We start from the raw sequence: 25870 nt of genomic DNA, 5'->3' as shown, positions 1-25870 counted from the left end.
CCACTGGGATGAAACCTCTTGAAAGGAAATTCCTCTTCTATGAAAATGTAATTTTAGAAGCAAAGGAATGCAGGGTTGTTTTTTTCTCAAAATAAATGCTGGTAAGAACTCTAGGAAAAAAGGGAAGTGCCAAAGTGTAACACTGTTGCTACATTGTGATTTGAATTTTAACATTATGTGAAACAAATAACTCCTTTATATCTTGGGAAATCTGACCTTAGTACCCTGGACATTATAATTCTAAAAGTTTCAAAACAACCACTCCATTCTAAATCCCAGTCTCTTTTCCCTTTGGTTAGTGCTAGCTTGGCTGACAGTTGTTCAGACTGAAGAAAAAGATGTCTACAAGACAGATATTTCAGGATCTTGCAGTCCTGTGATGTGCACAACTTCTGATGTTGGGGAGTCATGTGGGAATACAGCAATTGTTAGGTTGGCCCCTGAGGCCCTGACAGTGCAGAATTTCTTTCTGTCTTATTCCTATTATTCTATGATTATGTTTTGAGTATACTTAGACAAAAGATCTCATTTTTTTTAATGATTTTGTATTACAGATCCTATGGAAGAAGACATTCTACAGGTTGTGAAGTATTGTACTGATCTAATAGAAGAAAAAGATTTGGAAAAGTTAGATCTGGTTGTTAAATACATGAAAAGGTAACTTCATTGCTAGTACTTGTGACATTTTAGACTGTTTTTTTAATATTTATACACTAGATGCTTCACTGTGAGGCCACAAGCCCATTGGACATTCCACTGATGAGTGTAAATGTTTTAAGCTTAAATTTTATTTAAAAACTGGGGTAGCACTTAGTAGTATTTCTTAGAGTCACAGAGTGGTTTGAGTTGGAAGGGGCCTTAGAGATTATCTAGTTCCAACCACCTGCCATGGACAAGGATGCCTTCCACCAAACCAGGTTGTTCAAAGCCCCATCCAGTCTGGCCTTCAACACTTGCAGGGATGGGGCATCCCTAACTTCTCTCTGGGCAAGTCTTTTGTTTCTAGACACAGGATGTAGTTTCCATCAGCATTGTCCCTTTTTTTCATCCTGTTTTCATTAATTTTTCATGGCACCTTAGACCTGACTTCATTCTCTTTCTGTATCCAGATCCTGTCTCACCTCCAACTTATTGAATTGATTCCTGTTACGTAGTTATTATGCTGTTATTACTCTTCCCATGAGTCAAGAGGCCCAAATTGTGTTTATGACTTGCTTACTAACTGGTGCTTAACTGTGGAGCTCAGCTTTCTGTGTTTTAGATCTGAAAAATATATATTTCACAGAATAATCAATACCTAAAAGACTACAGCAGTGTAGAAACTTCACCAGGCTTTTGTATTATGGGGAAGTCTTTAGGCCCTAGAAAATGCAAAACACACAGTGCAATGAACTGTTTTATGAATGTTGTATAGTAAATTCTTTATAAAACTCTTCAGAAAGCATCACGTCCCATTCCTGGTCCCTGTATATGGGCTCTGTACCGATGGCAGCGTGTCTCTGCAAGGCCCTGTAATAAGTGTAGGAGAAGGAATCAGGAGGTGGATGATGTGCACTTGTCCATATGATACCAATGTTACGTCCTCTAAAGCTCTAAATGTAGGAACCCTCTGCTGTCCTGCAATGTAGTGATCTAGAAGGAGATTTTGAGAGTGCAGAGCTACTTTGTTTTCCTTGGGCATTTCCTTAATGTGCTTCTAGTGGCAGCTGAGTCATAGAGGTAACTCTTAGCTCTCCATGGGCCTCCATGATTTGGTTCTGTTCTTAGCAGTAAACACTGTATTAGTGCCCCCAAAACCTGTTATTTAATTGAGTCCATCGCTCTTGGCATTTGTTGGAAAAAGAGAAATAGCATTTCTGTCTTGGAATGAGGAAGGAAAGATGAGGGTCCAGAAGCCTGTAATTTCTGATCTCCAGTATGAAGTTGGTGGAAGGTCACCCGATCACAGCACTGCCACATGTGAGTGTTTACAACCTGCTGTGACACTGCCCACACCAGAAATTTCACCAATGGGTGGCAGAGGAGTCTGTGGCATTATGTGAGACTTGGTGTATTTAAATAGGGAGGGCTTTACCAGAATTGAATGAAAATACCATTCGTGGTGAACTGCTATGACCTTGTGAAGACCAAAGCTGATTGTAAAAAAGACTGGTTCTGTAATGGTAATTTTCACTCTCTTCTTCTTTCAGGTTAATGCAGTCATCTGTGGAATCAGTTTGGAATATGGCATTTGACTTCATTCTTGACAATGTTCAGGTAGTTTTACAACAAACTTACGGAAGCACATTAAAAGTTATCTGAACTTGTAGTAAAGAGCTTGATGAGAGCCTGGAGCTCTCTGCTAGCTGTGCCATAAGTGCTTGTGAGGTATTTGCAAAGTGCATGATAGTAATGCCCTGAGTTTTTATAATTTCAAATTTCTTTTTAAACAAAAAAGTGTTTTGTACATTTCTTTTCAGAAAGTGCCAAATTTGTCAGTATTGCATGTAAATAATTGTGTTAAAATTCTTTTATTGTAGTATAGAATCTATTTACAAAATGTTTGTTTATAAAGTTTTATGGATTTTTACAGTGAAGTGTTTACAGTTGTTTAATAAAGAACTGTATGTATATTTTTGTACTGATTCTATTTTGTGATGCTTCAGTTTGAATATAGTGAATTCCTTTTATTGAAGCTGCAGCTTTGATTAATTTCACAAAGTTCTGCACAGAGGTACTGCCTTGACATGTGGAGGAGGCTGCTGTACGTGCACCTGGCCACGTTTTGTTTCTTTTACACTGACTTTATTACAGATTTTAAGCTGAGGGAAGAATATTAGTTCATTTTCAGTTTCATCCTTCAAAGACTCAAAGCAGAGTGGCCCAGCCACTCCCAAAGCACACAGTGTCTGCTGAAGCCTCTGGGCACATGTGCTTCTGAGAGAACAAGGCACCCAAAAGCAGCCCTGCGAAGGAGCGAGGGAATGGCTGACCTGGAGCACTGTTTAAGCTGCATCTGTCTGCTGCCTTGCTCCTGCTCAAGACAGAGCCACTTAGAGAATACCACAGTTCTTCCCAGCCAGTGTTTCTTTTCTGCAACACTGCAAAATAGGTTGTAGTGAGTAGCAGAAGTGAAATAAATTGCCCCAGCTCTTGTGTCCCTGGTAGGGGGGGTGTTTGCGTCTCTGCAGGTTGTGTTTTGGGCAAGTCTTCTTTTGCCAGGTGTGCACCAACCTCGTACAGTTGTATTTGGCCCGGTATGTTGAAGCAAGGCTGTTCAGGTGCCTGGAAAGAATGAAGACCACTTGAAGAAAACCTGGGTGGTAGGAAAAATCTCTTCATTTTCTTAAGAAATGATAGAGCTGTGGAGAAGTATCCAACATAGTCCTCAAGGTGTGGGGGACCACCTGGGTGTAGAATTGAGAGCTGGAATGCAAACTGGAGCAGGAGCAGGATTTGCACCACTGGCTTAGTTGGAAGCATCTCCCCTAGCACAGAGCAGGAGCTGCTGCACTCAGATTAGCTGCAGTTGACAGTGCAGCTGGAGCAGAGGCCACTGCAGTCACATCACTGGCTGCAGCACAGGTTACAGGAGTGACAGCAGCTTTTAGCTTCAGGTTGTGCCTGTGGCTTCCTGGTAAAGCACATGGGGAGAGGTACCAACCTGGCAGCCTTCTACAGCCAAGTGATGGATGAGGGAAGAGCAGAATGTCATTTCCCTTGACTTCAGTAAGGCTTTTCATAAGATCTCCTGTAACATCCTCATGGACAAGCTGATGAAGTACAGGCTGGAGAGAGAGAGAAGTGGATTGAAAACTACCTGGGCAGGCAGGCCCCAGCATGGTGGTCAGGGCACAAAGTCCATTAGAGGCCAGGCCCAAGTGGTGCCCATAGTCAGCACTAGGTCAGTCTTACTCATCATCTTTGTCAGTGACCTGGATGGTGGGGCAGGGCACCCTCAGCACGTTTGCTGATGACACAAGATGGGCCGATATGACAGAGCAGGGGGTGCTGCTTCTGGAGACCAACAGGCTGCTGGAACCCTGTGAAGTTCAGCAAAGAGAAGTGCTAGGTTCTGCTCCCAGGGAGGAGCCACCTCCAGCACTGGGGGCCAGGTGCTGGAGAACAGCTCAGCATGTAAGGCCCTGGGGTTGTCTGGGATGGCAAAAGTCCCTTGCACCAAAGGCAGCTGAGAGCCTCCGAGGATGCATGGGAAACAACATCTCCAGGAAGCCAAGGGAAGAGATTGTTCCACTCTGCTCAGCACTGGTGTGTGTCCAGTGTTGCTTCCTCAGTACAAGAGACTTGGACATACAAAGCAATCCCAACACAGGCCACAAAGGTGCCTAAGGGAGTGGAGCTTCTTCCATAATACCAGGAGAGGCTGAGAGCTGGGACTGTTCAGCCTTGGGAAGGCTGGGGGGATCTGATCCATGTATATAAACACTTGCATCGATTTGCAGATACATGTCTACATTATCTAAATCAAGTTATCTAAGTTTCCATTAGTTTCTAGTTTAGGTCTTTCAGAGTCCCATCTTTAAAAGACAGTTACGTAATGCTAAGTCAGGATAGCTGTAGTTATACTTTCTTTCTTTGTGATCCCTGTTCCAAGCCCTTAAATATAACAACAGTCATCTGCTTCCTTAAGTCTTTTAGTGAAGGTATTTTACATATTTTATTAAGTTCCCCAGCAGGAAGCCACCAAAGTAGCACAGTCTTTTTCCCAGAATTTTTACCTGTGGGAACAACACCCTTCTACCTTTGAGGAACCAATCAAGAATACATCGAGACCACAGTGTTTGACATCTATGTTTTTAAGAACTTTATTAGTGTAGTTTTCATGATTGCATAGTTTGCAAATGTTAACAATTAAATAAATGCAGTCTTCTCCCTCTGATAATTCTGTTCACCCAGCGACGGGAATTTGCACCACACACCAACCATATTGAAAACATCCTTTTCAATGGCAAGTTTGAAGTCTAACAAAAAAAAAATTCTGGTAAATTAAATTCCATTTGCAAAGGAGGTGAGTTATTAAATGTTCCTTTGTAATGGAGTCCACACAATCCCAATTATAACAATCAGATTTTTCCAACAAAAAAAGTAATCTAAGTGACAGAAGAAATCTGATCAAACTGCTTGTTGCAAGTTAAACTCTTGTGAATATCTTAAATGCTAAAAATCTCGGCTGTGTGAAAGATCCTTCTTGATTTTGTTTCAGTTTGTGCTTTTGAAGAGCGCTTGTTTTGCTCCGGTCACCGTGAGCTGAAAGATACCCACAGCCAGCCTGCATAGGAATACATCAAGCTGTCATCCAGCAGGATGGTAGAGGGGAAGGTAAAGTAGGAAGATGCTGGGATTACAGGCTGACTCCTGGTCATGACAAACATCATCCAGTTCGGAGCTGGTTCAGTCCCACGGTGTCAGATGCCCCAACAGCTCTGATGCAGCATCCCAAGGCGCAGCTCCCTGGCAGGCAGCTGTTCACAGGTACTGACACCGCTCTGAGCAGCAGCTGGAGAAGAGATGCCAGCCCTGAACTCCTCCGGGAGTTGTGCCGTGCTAAACACCTGGCCTGCCACTCCAGTGCTTCAGGACCGCTGACATCAGCACCCTGCACACACTGCAGGGGAAGTGCAGCCAGAGGAAGAGATGCCTTTGCTGGAATGCGCCTCCACCATTTTGCCAAGCAGAGAGAGGCAAGAGGGCCCCTCCTGACCTTTCCACATCTGCCACAGCCCATGGAGTGAAACTGTGATTATTGAAGCAAACTGTAAAACAAATGGGCTACACTCTGTCCATCTCCTTTATTTGTGGCTCTGCATTATAATGATTACAGGTTGACTTCCATGAACTGTACAAGCAGTAAAAGGTGGGCAGCTATGCTTTACAACATTGTTTCACACAAAGCAAATACAGAGATATCCAACTGCCTAATTTTCTATTTAAAAAAATTTCTATAGGCACAAAGCAGAATGTTGGAAAAGAAAGTCAAGGGAAGAGGTATGCATAAATAAAGAAGTACTTCTTACATCAAAAATGTCCCGAGAATCACAAAGTCTGCAGAAGCTTGGTTAATCAAATACTGCAGTACTGCTCTCATCAGTAGAAAAGTGAAAGAGCTTTAGTTCTGTAATAAAAATTCAATTTATTTTATTTTGGAGAGAGGGAGGGACAAAGGGTGGAAGGAAGGTGTGAGAGAAGGAAGGGCAAACTTTAAAACAGCAGCCAGTATTAGGAAGGGCAGTAGGAGAGGTGAACAGGCACATTGGAACCATGGGAACATGTAAATTGACCACTGTCAAACCAGTGTAAATTTCTTGGTTTCTCATGGAAAACATTTTACCCACATATTTTCCTCCCAAACATATATCCAACACTGTCTTTAATATACGACTTTGTTGGTAACTTTTTTAGAACAGGAAGAGTGCATTTATTCCTGCCTCCCCGTTGCTGTAAAAAGTTATCTAGATGATTTCAAACACTTTCTTCAGTTCTACTATAAGCTGCCAGTCAGACTTCTGCATCTCATCCCTGAACCAGTCCTTCAGAGCATCGATGGACTGACGACTGATCTGTAACACACAAGACAATCTCATCAGAAACGCACATATGCAAGTGTATTAAAGGCAGTTTTAGTACATTGGAAACAATCTGAAGAAAGGGCATCAGTCTGCACAGCAGGCCAGCTTGTTCTAATCCCAGGTTTGCCACTGATCAGCTGTATGACCATCCCATTCATTTCCCTTCATTTCTCTTCTCATCACATCCCTTATGTGGTCTGTCTCTGCAGATGGACAATCGCACCCTTATGCAGTAAGGCAAGAACTGGAGAGGTCTCCTGCTTCTACCAGGGCCCACAGGACCAGCACCCCCTATCCCAGGCCCTACTCACCCCTCATTTGTGGGCACATGCCTCCAGCATGTGTGTGTGGCAGGGGGTGTCTTAAAACACAGTGACTAAAGCAGTTGGGAGTGGGGAGAGCTGTGGCTTTGCATCCAACAGCAAAAGACTGAACAAGTGATCATCTCCCCATCCAAGTCCAGTGTTCCAGAATTAGGGCAGCTATTTATTGCACAATTCCCAACACCAGCTGTGATGCTCTGGGGGACGGCTGAGCACCAGCTACGGACAATGTGCGAACAGCGAGTGTAGCATTTTACCCTCTTGGGTGCTGGGAGCTACAAGGTATTTCAGCTGCAGCCCATCACTCCTTCGGGCCTCTCCAGGGACACCACTGCAGACCTCAAACTAAGGCTACAGGGAACTGGGCTGAATGATGCCACACACATACTGTGTTCCAAGTGTCTGTCAGTCTCCAAGAGGAAGCTCCTTGCATGTTTTTTAGGCTTCATGCAACAGTTCCACTTCAAGCAAGCTGCCACTCTGTCCTAAGCCCTCTCCAAAAAGAGATTGCTCTTACCTTACTGACGAGGATATCTGTTGCTTCAAAATGTCGTCCATACATTTTAGGTGATTCCCCGGGAATAGGTTCTATTTTAACACACACTTCTTGGCCTTTCTTTGCAACATCCACTGGTTTATGGTTTATTTCAATGCTTGTAACTATTCCAATTTCAACAAACTGTAATGCAATGAAGCAGCTGTAAGACACATCCACAAACCCCCTGTGCACACACCCTTCCCTAAACTCCCGTTTATACACACAGACTTGCTGCAGGAAGCACAGCACTGGTGGAGCTGCCGCCTCAGCGTGGGCAAAGCAAAACATGGCACAGCAAGTGCTTCGTACCAAAAAGGGCAGCAACATCAACCACCCATAGCTCATCTGGGATATCAACTGGTTATCTCAAGGAGGTGGGAGTTGTCATTCCTGGTAGCTAAGTAGGGGGGAAGTCAGCTGTGCTCGTTACTCGAGCACAGCACTGGCAGTGGGGAAGGAGGACGGCTCTCAGGCAGGTACCTTCCAGCCACACTTCCTGTGTCCAGCTGCAGGGCTCAACTCTGCTGGCAGAGAGCAATTAGGTCCTTGATCCCCAGAAGAGAGATCTGATCTTCAAGTCTGAACCTCATCTCCTACCAGAAATCTGCACACTGGGGAAAGGCGCGCAAACATTCCACGGTGCCTCATCTCAGGAATTACCAGGTGGATCAAACATCCCCTGGGAAGAGGTGCTTACTTACATTTTTGCTGGGTACACACATGGGAGTCCCCTGCTTCACCTGGCCGGCCTCCACAACAACACCCATCACTATTGGGTCACGAGAGTTGAAAATGAACTGAGGGAGGATTTTCAACTTGCATGGAAACACTGCTATATGCCTGGAAGATGACAAGAAAAGGCACTTGGAAGGAGAGACTGGAACAGTGTATGTAGCATTAACAGCTCTGCCTTCTCCCACAATTCTTGGGCATTTATTCTAAGAGTGTCACTTGGGAAAAAAAATCAAGCAGGAAAAAATCTCTTTTCCAAACTTGTTAATTCCAGTCAATAGTTGATCTTCAAGAACTACAGGGAACAATAATCAAGCATGGCTGGCATGGATTTTACTTTAACAGGCTTGGGCGCTCAACTTAGACCACGACTGAAGGAGTAGGAATTTTACAGTATAATAACAACTGCAGAAGAGCACAGGAATAGAAATACTGCTGCCTTAACCCATCACAAGGATTCAAAAAATTTCAAGATTTTTGTTTGTAAAGTGAACAAATACATTTAAATGCTGAAGTATACAAACTCAAATTGGGATCAATATGAAATGAAATACATTTTAATTTATTTTGACTGTCTTAGTTTACTGAGGATCACCCAATGACACACGATTCCAAAAATTTATTTTGGGTCCCTATAAATCCTTAAATGATTGCATATTCATGTTACTGCAGTCAGAATGAAGCCCTCTACACTGGAATTGCATAAATATAAGACAATAGAATCCAAATCCTTTCAGTTTTATTTTCTTAGTCTGCAAGGCTAACCCATCTGTCAGAAATTAGGAACAGAAGCCAAGTATAGAAAGCAAACCTTAATAAAAACACTCCATGTTACATAACAGTTCTAGCTGAATCTTGTACCTGCTGCACAGCTTTCACAGCTCTCACCCTACTGTGCCTAACCCAGATGTAAACAGAGTTAGTCTGGAGCGCTGAATTCTTGAAAATTTATAGTTCTACCCTCCCCTCCCTTCCCATCACTAAGTAATAACAAGGAAACAAGAGGTAAAATGCAGTTTCATGTATACTAAAATAAGCAACAAAACTTGGGAAGCATCCAGAATATGACTGCTCATACTTACTTGAATTCCTCTTGTTTCTGTTTTTTGTAGTCTTGCCTATACTTTGTGAAGGCATCAAATAAATGATAAATTATTTCAGCACTAAAGATACGCACTCCTAAACTATCAGCCATTTCCTGTGCATCCCGTTCAATCCTCACGTCGAATGCCAGAATGACGGCATACCTGTGGGGAAGAGTGAGTCCAACAGGTTACCAGACAGAGCACAGAACCAGAGCTAAGGAGGGCACTGGGCCTTCCTGCAGCACCACCGCACGTTTATCAACAGAGTAAAGTAAAGTTACTTACTGTGGGTCATGCTCCAACATAACTGATGCCTTCATAACATCTTTTTTATGGACAGGACCTATATTAATTCCTGAATACTGTTGAAGAAAGCCACATAAATCCAGTCACTAAACTTGCCAAGTCAAAAGGAAACAGTGACTAAAACACAGAACCAACAGCATCAGATACAGCACAGAAGTACTTACTGGCACTTCTGACGTTTTGAGAAATTCAAGTAATGCCTCTAAAGAGCCTAAAGTAGAAGCCTGGACATAAACACCTTTCTCTTCTAATTTGATTGCATTCAGTGTTTGCTTCAGTTCATGTATTAGTTCATCCTTTAGAAGAAAAAAAAAAAATAAAAGAGAGAAAAAGGAAATTTTAGTTCTCTTGCTATTTATGCCTCAGGATACAAAATCTTCCTGTTCATGAGCTGGTGAAAGTATGTAACAGCCATACTGATAGGTACCAACTCAGACTTGCAGTGTAAGTCATACAGAGCCCTGTGAGACACTGTGATTGTTTCTGGCATTAGAAAAGCCTGAGCTGAACTAGACCTGAGGATTTTGCAAGAAGGTGATCATATAAAACAGAGCAAATGCCCATCTTGGGAGTCTGCAGAATGCACATCGCTCTCCCTGTCTGCTGGCAGGGCTGAGCAAACACTGTGTGTGCTGATACCTGTGGCTGCCTGAGGATTAATAGGAAAAGCTGACTCCTAAAGCCATGAGCTGGAAAGGACCCTGAACTCTCTTTAGGCCTGGGTACAAAACCGGATGCAAGAGCAGCAAGGCCATTTTGCTGCTTTCAGAGGAGTCAAAATCACATTTTTCAGAGCCCATGCCTTTTAAACCCAAGCACTTCCATCTCTTCCTCTGGCAGATAAATGGGTGTTGCCATTTACTTGAGGCCACCACGGATCTACTCCTAGCAGTACACTTTATATACGTTCTTGGATGTACCCAGCAACTAGGTCTGTGTTTCGACATCCAAAAAGTTTAATGTCCCTTTAGAGGCACAAATAAGTAGACAGAAGACTAAAGTAAAACTACGGTTAAAAGTAAAAAACCTTGTGTGTTAGTAATTTCAAAATAATTTTCTGCCTTTGGAGAACAGTAGCATCTCACCACAATTTTGGTTTTAGGATAGCTACATCCTCTCCACAACTTTTTAAGTCAGAAAAGAAATTACGCGAGTCTTAAATCAGCTTTGCAATTATGACAGTTTAAAGAACTCTACTAGCAGATACGTACCTAATATAATGTAATTAGAATATATGCAGAAATTACTATAAATACAAAATCAGTAATTAACAGTCAAACTATGCCATGATACTTGTTTTCACATCTCATTCTACCAGCAGAGACACCTCAGCAAAATATCAGGGAAAAAGCTAATGGTCAAGACACTAAAGACATCTCATCACTAAAGCTTCACATGGGCACAAGGCTACAGCACGTTACAGCAGTTTTTAAAGGAACCAAAAAAGCCAGTTACTTGTGTACTGAGCCCTCAACATTTGAATGAGTTTCATCACCAGAGAACTCAAGTTACCCTCAGTGTGTTGTACTTCAACATTAGCCACCTCACCTTGAGGACTGGGACTTCATCCTCTTTATAAGCTACAAGCAGTGGCAAACCAGCCAACGTTTTTTCCAAATCTTTCCCAAGAATCTTCACACCTTGAGCAGCAACAACTTCTTTGTGCTTCTCATATTGGTTCTGAAAAAGAGATTATACACACTAGCAAAGAGTTCAAGTTAATGGAGCACAGCAACACAACACAGTGCTGAGCAGCTGAAGAAACTGCAACCCACAAGCACGGCCAAGAGCATGACACTGAAGTCCAGCACCTCCCATCTTTCATCAGTGACTGTCTCTGCTTTGCATTTGCATGTTCCTGTCTGCACGCTCCTCTCCCTTCAGATACTCCTGCACCACTGCTAAGAGGGGCAGGGCACAGGGAAATCCTCTAAAAACAGAGAACGGGGCCAAAGATAAACATAGGCTAGAAAAGTGCAAGCAGCAATAGGCAGCTACTCGCTAATAAACCCATAGCGAAGTGAGGGGAAGATGCCAACACCTCAACAAAAGCACTAAAGCTTAGCTGATACACAGCCCAAGTTCTTGTGCAGGAAGAGCTGTCTCGCTCTCCCACTAAAGGCCTCTTTTCCAGCATAGTTCCATGCTCAGTTTCCCAGGTGCTCCTCCCCATCCAGGGGAACCTTGAAGATCTCTCCACACTCAGGGCATGGCCCCAAGGCACGACAAAACCAGTTATTTCTGAAGATCTCTAAATCGATGTTGGAAGTATTTTCTGGTTTGTTTCTTCATTTCTTTTGTTTACATGTCCAATCCTTTTCTTATAACTGCAAGGCAGCTTCCTTCCTCAGGAAGCACTTTGTTCCTGCAAGCCTCTATTCTTTAGCCCTCCACCCCAAAATGTGGTCTTATTTCAAGGATGACAATTCTGCATTAACAAGCTGAATCAAAATGCATTCTCACTGTCTGCTTCAAAAAAACCCAACAGCTACCCTGGATCTACTTGCCCAGCTCTAGTTCCCAAATCCAGTGTTCATCATGATGCTGATACCCTGTGCTCCATCTCCCACCAAAGGACAGAAAATCATCTGAAGATGTTGTTGATGGGAACCTGTTACGTTACGTTGCTATTCAGTCCCCAAAAAAACCATGGAGTCCCTAGGAGTTTCACACACCAGTTCATCTTCTGCTTTCAAATAAAGGGAAGCAAATGGGTGGAAACGCTTTCAATTCATTCCTCATGGTAGAAGAACATTCACCAGCTTCCAACCAAGCAGAGAACAAAACCTAAGCATAAACATCCATTTCCCTTTTGTCCCTCTGTAGCCAAGGTATTACTGTAAAGCTGCGCCCCAGAGCAGGAAGCCTTAGATTTGCCAAGGCAACTGTCCCACCCCACAGCCGATAAGCCGGCCAAGCGGAAAGAAGGGCTTGTCTTTCTACTTAAAGCAGGTCAAGAGGATCTTGCTTGGATTCCACCTCAGCACCAATACTGCATCCTTCAGCACCTCTGAGGCAACAACAATCTCACAGCAGAAGGAGAACACCAACGTCAACCCAGGGCCCCGCAATTATTAGTATTACTTACAAGAGTATCTACATTTGCAGGATGGAACTAGATTAAACACCAAGGACTACAGTGGTCTGCAGGGACACTAGTTTTACACCTCTGAACCAAACCTTTAAGGCCTATCCTATTACATTCACCTAGGTTATCTGTATGGAGTTTTTTGCCTTAAACAAAATCTGTCCAGATACTTTTAAGCAGGAAAAATCAGAGCAGCTCTTTTAATCATGTTTGAAATCAATCTTAATATATTTATCAATTTATTTATAGCCTTTTGTTTCTGTGTCACCTCTTTATTTCAGTGTCTCTCCTCAGGCTATTAAGACTAAGGCAGCAAAACTTCCAACAACTCTTAAAAATGCCAAGAGGCTTCAGATTCTGCAGAAGTCCTGATCACTGCCACTCACCAACCAACCCCAGAAACTCACTTGTTCGCTTTTCTCAAACCTAAGTGTATATGATTTTTGTTACTAAAAAAACCATTTTCACTAATGATGTAAGTTGAACTCAGAAGTCACTGTACCAGTACACTCCAGTTTCCATTTAAGATGGGTATCTCCCTCTCACATGTAGCTACATGCTCAAATCCCTTATTAAAGCATGCACATCCTAATCCTCACTGCAAGATAATTCCTTGATCCTTTTCTTTGCCACTATCGTAACAACACACACACCCCAATAGGTACATACAAGTACATTCACAGAAAAACACCAGATGTGTGCTCTTTCCCTTGAAGCCACCTTTAGATACTGCTAATATAGCTGAACTCTACTACATTCTCATTTTTCATAAAGCTTGATTTATTTTTTCCTGGTTTTAAATGCCAGTACACTAAAACCAGCTGCCATACCTTAACTCGTAGCTCCTTCATAGGAGGAGGTAGCAGAAGACCTCTAATCTGAGTCACTATAGGACCTTCTACTCCAGGAACAATAATGGTGTCTCCTTCTTTCAGGCGTCCATTAATCAGAATAACATCTATGGTAGTGCCCATGCCTGGCAGAGCTTTAACCTGAATGAAAGGGGAAAAAAGTTACTCCCTATTTAAGGACTTCAAACATACAATTTTTTACCAGAAAGAAAGAGGCGGGGAAGGGAGAAATTTCTGTATGAATTTCAAGGAAGAGCTGCTGAATTACCTCCATGACTTGAGCTCTCAGCTCCTGACACTCAGCCAGCCTCTTAGTCAGCATTGTTTGCGTGAGCTCCACAAGAAGAGCTATCAGGCTTCCCATGCCATCCCCTGTGTGAGCAGAGGTAGGTACAAGAGAAACAAAAGTGCGGGGATCCTTATTCTCATAAAACAAGGCAGCGTTCAAGCCCTGAAATCAGGATTAACAGTTACACAGGGAAAAGCATATACGTATCAGTATTAACAGAAACATTCAGCCCGAGTCAAGTACCACTGCATTTTTTTAAAGGCCAATGTAAAAAACCAACACTGTTACTGACAGTATGCTATGGAACATGAATCCTCAATCCACACTTGGAAGCAGTGTGGATAACTCTACAAAGCTAATTAGCCCATCTAGCACTACACAGCACTGTATGTCATCAACAAAAGACGTTCCGAGAACTGATGTGATTCATACCCTGCCAGCATCCAAAGGAAAAAGAGACAGATGAGACTCTCTTGGGCTATTCCCAAAAAGAAGAAGAACAGGGACATAAAACTTCATCTGCTATTCATGACTCCACTGACCATGCACAGCAATTAGCTACTTTTCTCCAAACTAACACTTTTAAGGATGAAGCAGTTAAAAACGGATTAATGTAACAACAATGGAGTTTGTTTTATGAGAGGTAAACACCAATGTGTCAGAGGAGATGCAACAGTTTTCTTTTGATATTCTAAGTTGTTTTGTGGAAGAGGGAAAAAACAAAACAAAATAAAAAACATGCACAACCCCAAAACAAACACACACACACAAACCACACCACCCACCCACCCCATTTACTATCACTTTGTTAAGCAAAGAACCTTGAATATTCCAACCTACCTGTTTTGCAAATTCTACTATGATAGCTTTTGCACGTTCTTCGAATTCATCTTTCGTATTCTTCTTCTGCTTCTTTAAGGTGACAGCTACATCTGTGTCTGGACTTTTTTTCCAGTCATATAACCTATCAATCTTGAAAATACAGCAGTAGGTCATCTTACGCAGCTTACTAAAGGGCATCTTTATGCTTATGCCACATTATCGGTGAGAAATACTTTACCAACCAACTTAGCCAGCCATATATCTGCTCCAGTAATCAAATTAAATCTTTTTTATTTGCTTTAGCTGCTATATTTAGCTCTGTTTGTGTATTTACCCGAAGTCAGACATCATTTTAGAATAGCAATACTACTTCAGGTTTTAAAAATTCAAGCTATAATAATCTAGGTTCATATGGAAAAGGTTTATATGCATTAATTACATCAAGTTTTATCTTAAACATTCAGAAGAAAGAGAGCCATGTATAGCTTCACAAAACACCCAAAACAACTCCAAAATCAAGAGGTGTTGGGTTTTTTCCCCCAAAAAAGAGACTGTACTAGTTTTACATAGAACTTTTAAAACTTATTATTGAATTTGGACCATTTCCTGTGTTGCTACAGAAAAGGGACGACAGTGAGTTGTTCAAAAGACATGACTGTGTACTTAAGAAACACTCCCCTAAGTAAGTTTCCAAAGCAGGACCGACTTAGTCCAAGAAACTATTACATTTGTACAAAATCAAAAGTACATCTTAAGAAAACAGATTATAACCTAGTCAAATAAATACAATTATAACTTGAAATGCAAGAACTTTCAGCTATCTAATCTCAGGTTCACTGTAGGCCTGTGACAGCAGTGAAACGTATTTGGGTCTTCATGTCTAACTGAGACTGAACTCTCTACTATTCTGCCATAAGGCCTTAACACCTCTCCATCCAGTAGGTTGTTTGGGTTCTTTTAAAAAAGTAGCTGTTTTCAGCAATGAGATAATGGCCTCCTCAACCACCTTCAATCTTAATACTCCTTTCATTTTTTGAAGTATACAGCAATTTTTACACTGCACATGAATAGTTCTGACAGTTCTCTGTCAGCATCTCAGATGGCTTCCAAAGTCATTGGACACGAGTAATTTCCACATATATAATTCATCTATATGTTCATATGAATTATATGTAATTCATCAAGTCATCACAAACAGGCAGCATAACTTCTCATGCACAGGATTTCTAAAAACAGGGCTGAAAGTAACTAGCTACTTTACCATTTAATATTGTAAAGCCCAAAACACTTTGCACCAGTGATCAATATTACTGCTCCAAGGGCTTAAAGTCAGCTTGTCTTCAAGTCAAACTAACAAGTATCAGTGGCTAAAATGAAGTGTGACTTTTCAACTTGAAGCTTGTGTGTGAATTTTATCAGAAAATGTACAAAAATCCATATAAGGGAAAAAACCCCCCACAACTGAAGTACAACTTCCAGAAGTGTGAATCATATACAGAAGTTACATAAGGTAAACAAAATTCATCAGTAAGGATTCCAAGAAGAACTGACTGTTCTGCAAAGCTCCTGTAAAGCCATTGTGGTATCAAGGACACAAAAATTACAAACACAGGATCCTAGAACCACCACTTCAGACTTTACACAAAAAATTCCAGTTCAAGGAAGAAAACAGACAATTGTCAAATGCCAAATACACCTTTAGCATAGAGAAAGTGTATATACACTATTAGAATAAAAAGCTATCCTACCTTGTTGAGAGCTACTATAAAGGGGCATTTCTTTGATTTCAACAGATTTAGTGATTCAATTGTCTGTGGCTCCAAACCATGCATGATGTCAACTACAAGTATAGCAATATCACAAAGTGAGCTTCCTCTATTTCTTAGATTGCTGTGGCATTAAAAGACAGGAAAAAAAAAATCAGTAATGTAGCAACAGACTTTTAATAAAAACACCAAGTACAATGTCAAACTTGCACTGACAAACAAAAAGCTAAAGCTGATCAAGTAGTTATTTCCCCTCAAAAATGGAAACTATATAAAAAAAGTGTTCAAATGACACTTTGCAAATTTAATAGAATTTATTAAAGTATGTGTAAGCAAAAATAAGAAACTATTATTCTCCCAATAGTTCTCATATTATTATATATTTTTATCATGTAAGACATGTTCTGATCATTTTCTGAGCAACAATTAGGACAGTTAAAGTGAAATACAGGAGTGCAAAATCTGAACAAGACCTTTTTTTTTTTTACAATGCTACATAAGCACTATGTATACAATGTTATATTTTTTAAACAATATAAACAGAGTATCACATCTTTGGTGCCAAACAAAACCTGGCTAGAAGATGGAAGAACTGTAAGTGGTAAGATGCCAAGGTACTGATCTGGACATTAACAAGTGTCCCACAACATGGCATTTCAGTGCCTGCAGAAGTTTATACTTAACTCTTAATCCTTCTGTTTGGAGATTTCGTCCCAGTGAGTTCAGTTATGCATGCCACGTTTTAACCTTAAAGCTGATTCAGTGGCTTGCCTGCATGCCACTGGTGTTCCCAGACAGTATCTGATGTCTGCTAAGACTCAGATGATTTGTGCAATTAGTAACTCCCGGTCTTACCAACTCAGTTACCTTAACATTGACACTATGAACCGGAGATTAGGACAGAAGTTTTAATTTTTCATAGCAGAGTACTTAGGTCACCTGAAATCCTCACCTTTCCTTCTCCAGCTAGCTTCCTGCTTCTGTCTTTCCTCTTAGTACACTAATTATTTATTTACATGCTTTTTCAGATATTCATGGCTCAACTGGCATGAAGACAGAAAATTAATCAGCTATAAAAGGCCAGCAATTAACCAGATATAAAAAGCACCTGCAAATGAAGCAAATCCACTTATTCCTCTACTTTATAGTTTGGTTTTGTTCGGCTTTTTTTCAAGTGAGGACTAACACAATGAATTAGGCAAAAACCTCGCACTTTGTTAAAAATATGTTTTAGTTGTCACTTCTGATAAGTACAACATTGTGAGAAAACATTACCTGAAAGACTCATGTCCTGGAGTGTCAATTATCAGCATGCCTGGAATTTTTATGTTCTCTCTGTCAAACTAACATTTCAAAATATTAGTCCTCTTATAGAGATTGCACAAGAATTAAAACAAACAAAATAAGAGCTGGCAACATTACTGATAGCCTGCACTTCAAAAATCCAGACACATATATTAAGAAAGGCCAGCACTCTTCATAAAACAAATCAGCCAAAGCTCATTTCAATATTAAAGTAGCACATTCCCCTAGGTATCAAGTGGCCATAAGCTAAAACCTGTAAGACAAGGCAGCCTACAGGGTAGTGAGATTTATCATCCTTGTCTTGATTATTTTCTCCTCTCCCCTCACTTTACATATTTAATACACTGAAAAAATCTTGGAAAAAGCCATGACTACTAAGGCTTTTCAGTCAGCTGCTGCCGCAAGCAAAATAGGATATAGTGTCCAAAACAAGCAATACAGAACAGTTGCTATTTCTGTAACACAAAAATGAATCACCCAGGTACTGGCCCAATTCCAGCACATACAGCAAATGGTAAGTTTAACAGAAAATATACTCAGTAGATTTCAAAACGTCTCAATTTACAATCAAAATAATGACAAATAAGCAGTCTTATGCTTATGGACATATATGCATTGTCCAGAACAAAATAACCAGTATTTGCATATTTTTCTGCAGAAAGGACAATGCATTAATTGAAACCAAATGTATCAACTAAAATGAAAAATGAGACAGCCTCCCCTTTGGTGGGGGAAGGATAAGAATTTAAAAAAATTTAAAAAAAAAAAAAAAAAAATTAGAGATGGGGGATAAGTACATCTGTCCATGTCAGGAAATCTCACACAGCCTTAATTAGTTTACATTTCATATTTAAGAAACAGTTATTGAAGTGCTGCAACTTACATTTTTGACCATCTTGGTTTGCTCATTAATAGCTTCAAGGGGAACATTAGTTGCACCAATCTGCTGAGTGATACCACCAGCCTCACTGTCCTGCACGTGAGTGTGGCGAAGCTAAAGACAAAAAACAGACCAGAAATACTTACATGTAAGAGACTGAAGTTCTCTGAGCACATTTTAATTATTTCTGTCTTCAACCAAAAAAAACACATGCATAAACACGACACACAGCAGTGCCTTAACACTCCACACCTTACCTTATCTAAAATTTTGGTCTTGCCCGTGTCTACGTGCCCCAGGACACAGATAACTGGCGCTCTGAGCTTTTCAGTGTTCATATTTTTGCTGTTTTCAGCTCGTCGCTTCTATATAAAAGACATGAGAATTGGTAAGAATAAACCAGAAACCACACCTCACCTCTTGACTTGATTACATACATACAAACACGTTGCTAACTGCAGGACTTACATTTTCAAGGCAATTCAAGGTCTGTCATCCCTCTTTTGGCAAATCAAAAATTTTCAACTAACAGATAAGTTCTTGTTTGGTTGGTTTTGGTTACAGTCTAGCAGCCTAAGTTATTATATCCACTAACATGTAGCTTTGTTGATGGTGCATTCTGAAGAAGTATCTTGGGTGAAGAAACCAAGAACAGCAGCAGCCACAAAAGTGTTGGGAACAGTTTAAACACACCTTTTAAAACTTGGAAATATCTACTTGTAATGATAGAAGCCTCTTTCTCCAGGAGGGAGAGAGGTGGAGAGGAACAACACTGAAGTTGTCATCTTTGTGGTCAAGTTGCCTAAAAGCAAATACTTCATCTTCAGACGAAACCAGGTGTTTTTTTCTTAATTAACACAATTTCTGAACCTGCCTAAACATTAGTCCTGACATGGCCATCATTTTGACAAATTTGACAAAAAGGCTTTTCAATTAACTGAAAATTAAGTTGTTTCTTATACAACACAAGAGTCCGACTGTATCTTAATACCTCAATTCTCCGTTTAGCTTTGTCATAAGCTCGCTCTTCCTTAGTGCGGTCATCGTCAGAGTCGTATTCAGAATCAGAGCTGATTTCCTTGCTGGTCTTTTTTTCCATAGATTGTTTTCCAATAGCTTGGGAGTCTGCCTCTCTCTCATCTGAAGTCTTTTCATCCTCATCTTCACTGCCTTCACTGTCTTCAGATTCTTCACTCTCTTCTTCCTCTTCCTCCTCCTCATCTTCTTCCTCCTCTTCCTCATCCACTTCATTTTGTTCTTTGACTTCAATGTGAACAGGTTTGCTCTCTGTCAAAAAAAAATTGAAGTAAAAATTCTCTATTAAATTCATAGCTGTGGGGGAGATGGCAACAAGAAGTAAAAAGAGAGACTACTCCAGAAGAGTGAGGACAGAGTAGGTACTACAATAAGTGCTTGTCAAGATAATTTTTCAACTTGCAGTGTAAAAGTGTTTCATGTTTAGAGCTGCTGACTTGTGTTTAGAATCCAGGCAAACAGAGCGAGTTTGGGCTGGGGGAAAGAATGATATCAGCACATTTATGCTTGACTTTACTTGCAGATACTCAGACAAAATGACATCCTTTAAAGCTGTATGCACTTCATAAAGGAATGAATGCACCAACACCTTTAAAAAGAAAGCCAAAATACTCCAAATTCATTCCTATATGGGTTCTGCATACTACTGATCAGGAACACACATTTAAGCAGACATAACAATTAGAACAAATGATCTCTCCTACACCTATAAAAGAATCTCAACATTTTCTTAGACTGTTCAGAAAAGATTAATATTTTTGCAGGGGAATTCTTCAGTAAACAAAGAAAAAGAACTATCAAAAAGTAATTTTCTTTTTTTGAAAGCGTCCCATCTACAATTAGTTCAGAAACCCTAAGAGGCAAGCTAACACTTGGAACACACAAGGAACACTTTAAAGCCATGCATTCTCCTCCTTACAGTGCTGTTAGGAGGCTCACTGCTCTTAGAGATTATGTTTCCTTACTATGCTAAAAGTCCATCAGCTTAGTAATACACTAAATCTAATTCCCAGGAAAGCTCTTCTTCTGGATCCCATTGGCAGAGCCTTCAAATCCAAGCAGCAAGAAGTGCTATGTCCTCCCCAGGACAGTGGTGCCAGACTAAAACAGTCTGAGCAGCCCTTAGAACTGAAAGCAGAACAGTCCAGCACCACAGGAACACACCTGTGTTGGAATGAAATCCATACTGCTGTACATATCTGTATATAAAGTATCACACTTGAAAGCACAGGTGTCAGAAGTACAAGCCTGAGCAAATAAAAGTACTTGATGAATAGTCTTTGAGCATAGGAACCAATGAAGACACATTATGGAAGCACTAGGACCAGCAACTGACTCCAGCTCAGGATGGCTCACAGCAATACACATTTCTCCAACCGGAAGAAAATATCTGAGAAGTTATTCCTGACTCTTGTGCAGCTCTAAGTTCTCCATAAAAATTGCTGTTGAGTGCAGACAGAATATGGCTTTTGGCATATATACACAGGAATATGGATGTTCTGGTAATTCTTTCCTTTTTTCCCCCTCATCTGCCTCTGAAAGAAGCATATCAGAGAATCACAGAACACTTTGGGTTGGAAAGGATCTTAAAGACCATCTTCTTCCAACCCCAATTCCATGGGCAGGGACACTAGACCAGGTTGCTCAGAGTTCCGTCCAGCCCAGCCTTGAGCACTTCTACAGATGGAGCACCCACAGCTTTTCTGGGCAACCTGTTCCAGTGTCTCACCACTCTCACAGTAAAGAATTTATTCCTAATATGTAAACTAAACCTGTTCTCAGTTTGAATCCATTCCCCCTTGTCCTGTCACTACATACTCTTGTAAATAGTCTCTCTCCATCTTTCTTGTAGGTTCCCTTCAGGTACTAAAGGCCACAATTAGGTCACCCCAAAGCCTTCTCTTTTCCAGGCTGAACAATCCCAATTCTCTCAGTCTTTCCTTGTAGGAGAGAACATACTATAATGCATGCCCACTAACCTTCACACCGTTTTGTCCCTCACTTCCTTCAGAACTTGTCTCAAAGGTACATCTCCTAGATGTTGCTAGATTTGTGTAGTGAAACTCCTATGGCTTTGGAACAATTACTAGAGAAGTACAACACCAGGTAAAAGTTTCCCTGAACTTCCCAGATGTGTTTTAAGCACATATTAAGAGAAGAGGATTTTCAGTCCCATAAAAAAAGAACAAAAAATTCCAACTGATTTATTTCAGGTGGTAACTCTACACCCATGAATATTTCCAAAGGGTCGTCTCAAGCAGTATTTGTGCAGCTTCTGAAAGCTCTGCCTTTGAGAAGAGGGTCTTATATCTATTTATAATCACTTACCTCACAGTTTATCCACTGAAGCAGAGGAAAAATCTAAATAAAATAGTTTTGTACAGAAACAGGAAACTCAGCCCAAAGAAACCTCTTAGCCAGAAAAAGCATACATTTGGTATTTACATGCCCACCTTTCTCTCCATCTTCATCACTAACCATAGCTTCCCAGTCATCCAAGCCCGCATCTTCAGCTTCATCCTCTTCCTCCTTTTCTTCTGAAACTAAGAAATCCAACGTTGAAGGAAAAGAAACAGTCAGTCCAGCAACATACAACGTTTTTAGATGCCCCTTCTTCTGACATACTGACACATGCAACTTCCAAGTTACTTGTTATCATAATTCTATCAAATATCTCCACATTCCATAAGGACTTAAGAAATAATCTCCAATTCTCTCCACAAATATTTTATAGTCCTAGCAGCTTTGCCTCGCAAAACATATTTGTGGAAGACACAGCAAATCTACTCATCTAGTTCCTGTCTGCATATTGTGCCAGTGCCTGCCACAAAAACCTCTACCACAACCACGGTCCCTGAAAGGAGCTGCCCAATTAACAGTCAGCCATGTGTAAGAAAGTGAAAGAGAAACACAAATACAAGTTGGGTTGCAGTATAATTTTAACTAGTGGGAAAATACGAATTGTCTATAAAAAGGACTCCAGGTGCCTCAATATAATTATACCATGAATTTCAGAAGCACTTAATTTATTAATTCAACAGGAATGCAGTCAAATATATGAAGAGACTGCAGCTCTTAATAAAAGACAAGTGGAAAAATGCAAACTTGCAACCCTCTCCAAAAGAGGCATTATACAATATATATTTGTTGCAGCACATGTTGAGTTATGAAATTTAAGCTCTATGAAATGAAGAGTAGGTTCCACACTGCTAGAATATTAACTAGGAACTAACATTCTGCCAGTGAGACCTTTTCTTATGGCAACGGAATGGCAGTCATGAGATAAGCCAGAATTAGAGCACACATTCAGCTTTGTTTTCAAAACCTGCATTTTGTCAGTATTTGTCTAACTTAAGAATAAGGGTAAAAATTGAAACAGTCTCCTTGCTGAGGAAGAAGTCTAGTACAAAACAAGTACTGTGCATAGGCAGAAATGAAGGTAACAATCACTTGCTAGGCTGGTAACTCATTTCCACAAGCTCACCCATATCCACGTATTCAGCACTCGTGAAAGCAAAACATCTGGCATAAAGAATACAATCACTGTGAATATTGCACTATCAACACCAGAAGCAGCATATTTCCTCCCTATCTTCACCTAACTGCTGACAAATGGCCTTGTAAAAAGCAAATGAATAGTCAGGGGAGTGAATCATAAGGCACTGAATGTGCTTATTTGAGCTACTTGCCTAAGCAAATTTAACACTGGAGTTCACCCAGAATAAGTAAGGGACCTTTACACTTTTATTTTGAAGCTTCACACCTCTTTGTTCCATAAAATTCCATCAGTTCCTCCCTTGAGAAAAAAAAAAAAGGCAACCACCTCAAGAAAGAATGGCCCCTCAGCCCCATCCAATGAGGTATGATAACTTTCATGCAGCACTGACACACAGGCTGAAGTGTTTGAAGCTTATTAGCATGTACTACCAACCTGGCTCTACTGGAAGAGGAGTGTCTTCTTTCACTAGTGTTTCCAGTTCTACAGCATCTTCAGCTGGGCAAGTTACCTCCACACTTTCTGAAATTGCAAGACAGGAAATTGGTTGCTACATTCTTCCAAAGTGCAAACCAACTGAGACATACAGCTCCACGCCAGCTTATTTGGAAAACATTTGGCTTTCTAAGCAGTTGAACAGATTTATCAGTTATTGGCTAAGAGGATTACTATTGCTTTTGACCTTAAAAGCCTCCTCATTTTCTTTAAAAGGCAAGAGAAAACAAAGTAATACTAATGAACTAGCCATACTTTCTCTTCTGTTTCATTAAAAATAAAAAGTCACCGACACAATTCAGGTAAGCACCATTTCAACTCTTTACACATACTGCTTAATTGCTAAGTAGTCACTAACTCATGTCAAATTAAAAAAAAAAAAGCTAAAGAAGTAAATCTGAATTCTTTAAATTAAGGATTAGTCTTGAAAAGAGCCACAGTAATACCCCCAGAGGAAAGCCATGAACCACAAAAGTAAAAAACTGACACATTCAACCTACTCTAACTAGTGCAATAAATCGTAAGGTTTCAAAAATGCAAGCTCTTTGAACTACTCTGAATGACTTGCACCCAGGAACCAAAATCTGTTTTTATATACAAGAAAACAAGTGAACAAACTGTCTCCACCACAAAGAACAGAACTAAAATGAGGATCAATCCCCTTTCATCCTGGGACATCAACTTAGACTTAATTCTAAGTCATTATTACTTACACTACTTTGTATTTGACCTACATATGCACACAAAGCATTTGTGTGCATATGTACAATGTCACATTTGTACAAGGCCTTTACATCCTGTACATCTCCAACATTTAGAAAATCTTAAGACAATACCCAGGTTAGGAAAAAAATAACAGTCAAGTAGATTGTAAAACAAAGGATTAAGTGAGCAGCCTTCAAAGTAACTTTAGGATCCTAAGGCATCAGCACTTGGATGTGAGGGTAGAGGTGTCAAAAGAACCTCAGAGGCACCCTGAGGTGCAATTAGTTTAGCATTAACTGATTCCTTTCATAAAAGCTTCCAGAAATATGATTAATCTATTAAGAATCCATGCAAACCACACCTTCTTTATTTTCTGGCTGCTGCTGCTTCTTTCTCTTTTTGTCTTCATATATTGGCCTCTTCTTTGGCACAGAGTCTTTGGATGGCACTTCAACACCTGCAAAAAAAAAATCGTTAGAAAGAAAATCCAGGTAACTAATAAACAAACTTTGGTTTAAATAAGAACATGTCTTCCAAAATTGGAAGATGGAGGAAGGAAGAGTGGAAAGTAGGTTCAATGCATATTTTATCTTTTTTAAAAGTCTGGATTCAAAAGCTGCAAAACTCAATCGAAGTATCATTCATCAGATACTACTGAATGCTCTCAAAAAGAAGGTGGATAACTGGGGGAAGGGGATGACGAACAAAAAATAAGCAATAAATCCAATCGCATTTTAAGATTGCAGGATTGAAGTTATCACAGACCTGCACAGGATTTCATGAACACCTATCTCAGTCTAACAATTTACACCATTCTATGTGAAAACTCATTTAAAACTTATTTGCCAATGGTCCTACTTTCAGACAATTTGGAGTAGTTCAGAGGCACAACTCTTCTTAAATGCTTAAGGTTGTTCACCAGACAGTATTTTCCCTTTTGTTCCACGTTGGGGGGGGTCTTTGTTTGGGATTTTTTTTTATTTAACATTGATTGTTTCAGGCATTAAAATAACACCAGGATCAATTCACCAGCTTCATCTTTGCCTCAGCAGAAAGCAAGCGCTGTAATGTATGAAGGGGTTAAATCAAAAACAGAAGTTTGCTGCAAAGACAAATTAATAATTTAATTACTGCTGCGCCTTCTGAAACACTCAAAATTCCTTCAGATATTGTGTGATTTACATTGTAAATTTGACAAAAATCCAATTGTAGGGGCATATAAACAGAAATATTCTAATAAACTACAGCAACGACCAAGGGAAAATGGCCTTTGTGTATATTTAAGAGCCCCAAATACTTTACTAGCTACAGAGACTCCTACATTTATACATCCACCTACCAGTAAACTGTCAGATAGCATTCTCTACAAAGATACACAGCACTCATGAATGAGTTTCCTTTTTCAGTCACAAACCAGTTACCAAGAACAAATCAGAACATTTTACTTACAATATATTGGGTACAATTCAGTTCATTGCAATGGAAACAGATTATATTTCACATAAAAACAGGAAAGCTCCTACATACCCCTGCAAAGCCAAGAGGATAACATATCATCCCCATGGACTAGCTAACTTGAGGCAAAACA

The 25870-nt window shown here is 40.3% G+C and overlaps 2 protein-coding genes across 8 annotated transcripts in view; one reads left to right on the top strand and one right to left on the bottom strand.

Moving 5' to 3' along the window:
* REV1 (REV1 DNA directed polymerase) overlaps positions 1-17506 on the top strand; it is a 70513-nt gene extending 53007 nt beyond the window's left edge. For 3 of the 6 annotated variants that reach the window (XM_064646288.1, XM_064646287.1, XM_064646292.1), the window contains 3 exons: positions 555-657; positions 2190-2256; positions 12933-13230. In XM_064646288.1, coding sequence (XP_064502358.1) covers positions 555-657; positions 2190-2256; positions 12933-13010 — 248 coding nt within the window. In that variant the 3' untranslated portion in view covers positions 13011-13230. Of the gene's footprint in view, positions 1-554; positions 658-2189; positions 2611-12932; positions 13231-17394 lie in introns of those variants that run through there. The other 3 variants (XM_064646290.1, XM_064646289.1, XM_064646291.1) reach the window with 2 other exon arrangements.
* Positions 4781-25870, bottom strand: part of EIF5B (eukaryotic translation initiation factor 5B) — a 37718-nt gene continuing 16628 nt past the window's right edge. For both annotated transcript variants that reach the window (XM_064646298.1, XM_064646297.1), the window contains exons 7-24: positions 24644-24739; positions 23518-23604; positions 22040-22129; positions 19543-19838; positions 18809-18916; positions 18555-18665; positions 17642-17709; positions 16349-16490; positions 14619-14750; positions 13758-13940; positions 13469-13630; positions 11099-11230; positions 9715-9846; positions 9530-9606; positions 9242-9406; positions 8129-8267; positions 7407-7568; positions 4781-6557 (exon numbers count right to left, since the gene is read on the bottom strand). In XM_064646298.1, the coding sequence (XP_064502368.1) occupies positions 6450-6557; positions 7407-7568; positions 8129-8267; positions 9242-9406; positions 9530-9606; positions 9715-9846; positions 11099-11230; positions 13469-13630; positions 13758-13940; positions 14619-14750; positions 16349-16490; positions 17642-17709; positions 18555-18665; positions 18809-18916; positions 19543-19838; positions 22040-22129; positions 23518-23604; positions 24644-24739 (2390 nt within the window). In that variant the 3' untranslated portion in view covers positions 4781-6449. The remainder of the gene's footprint in view (positions 6558-7406; positions 7569-8128; positions 8268-9241; positions 9407-9529; positions 9607-9714; positions 9847-11098; positions 11231-13468; positions 13631-13757; positions 13941-14618; positions 14751-16348; positions 16491-17641; positions 17710-18554; positions 18666-18808; positions 18917-19542; positions 19839-22039; positions 22130-23517; positions 23605-24643; positions 24740-25870) is intronic.

This window comes from Pseudopipra pipra, chromosome 2 (genome assembly GCF_036250125.1).
Source record: "Pseudopipra pipra isolate bDixPip1 chromosome 2, bDixPip1.hap1, whole genome shotgun sequence".
In the NCBI taxonomy this organism is placed as follows: Eukaryota; Metazoa; Chordata; class Aves; order Passeriformes; family Pipridae; genus Pseudopipra; species Pseudopipra pipra.
This window is presented reverse-complemented; position numbering and strand designations above follow the sequence as displayed.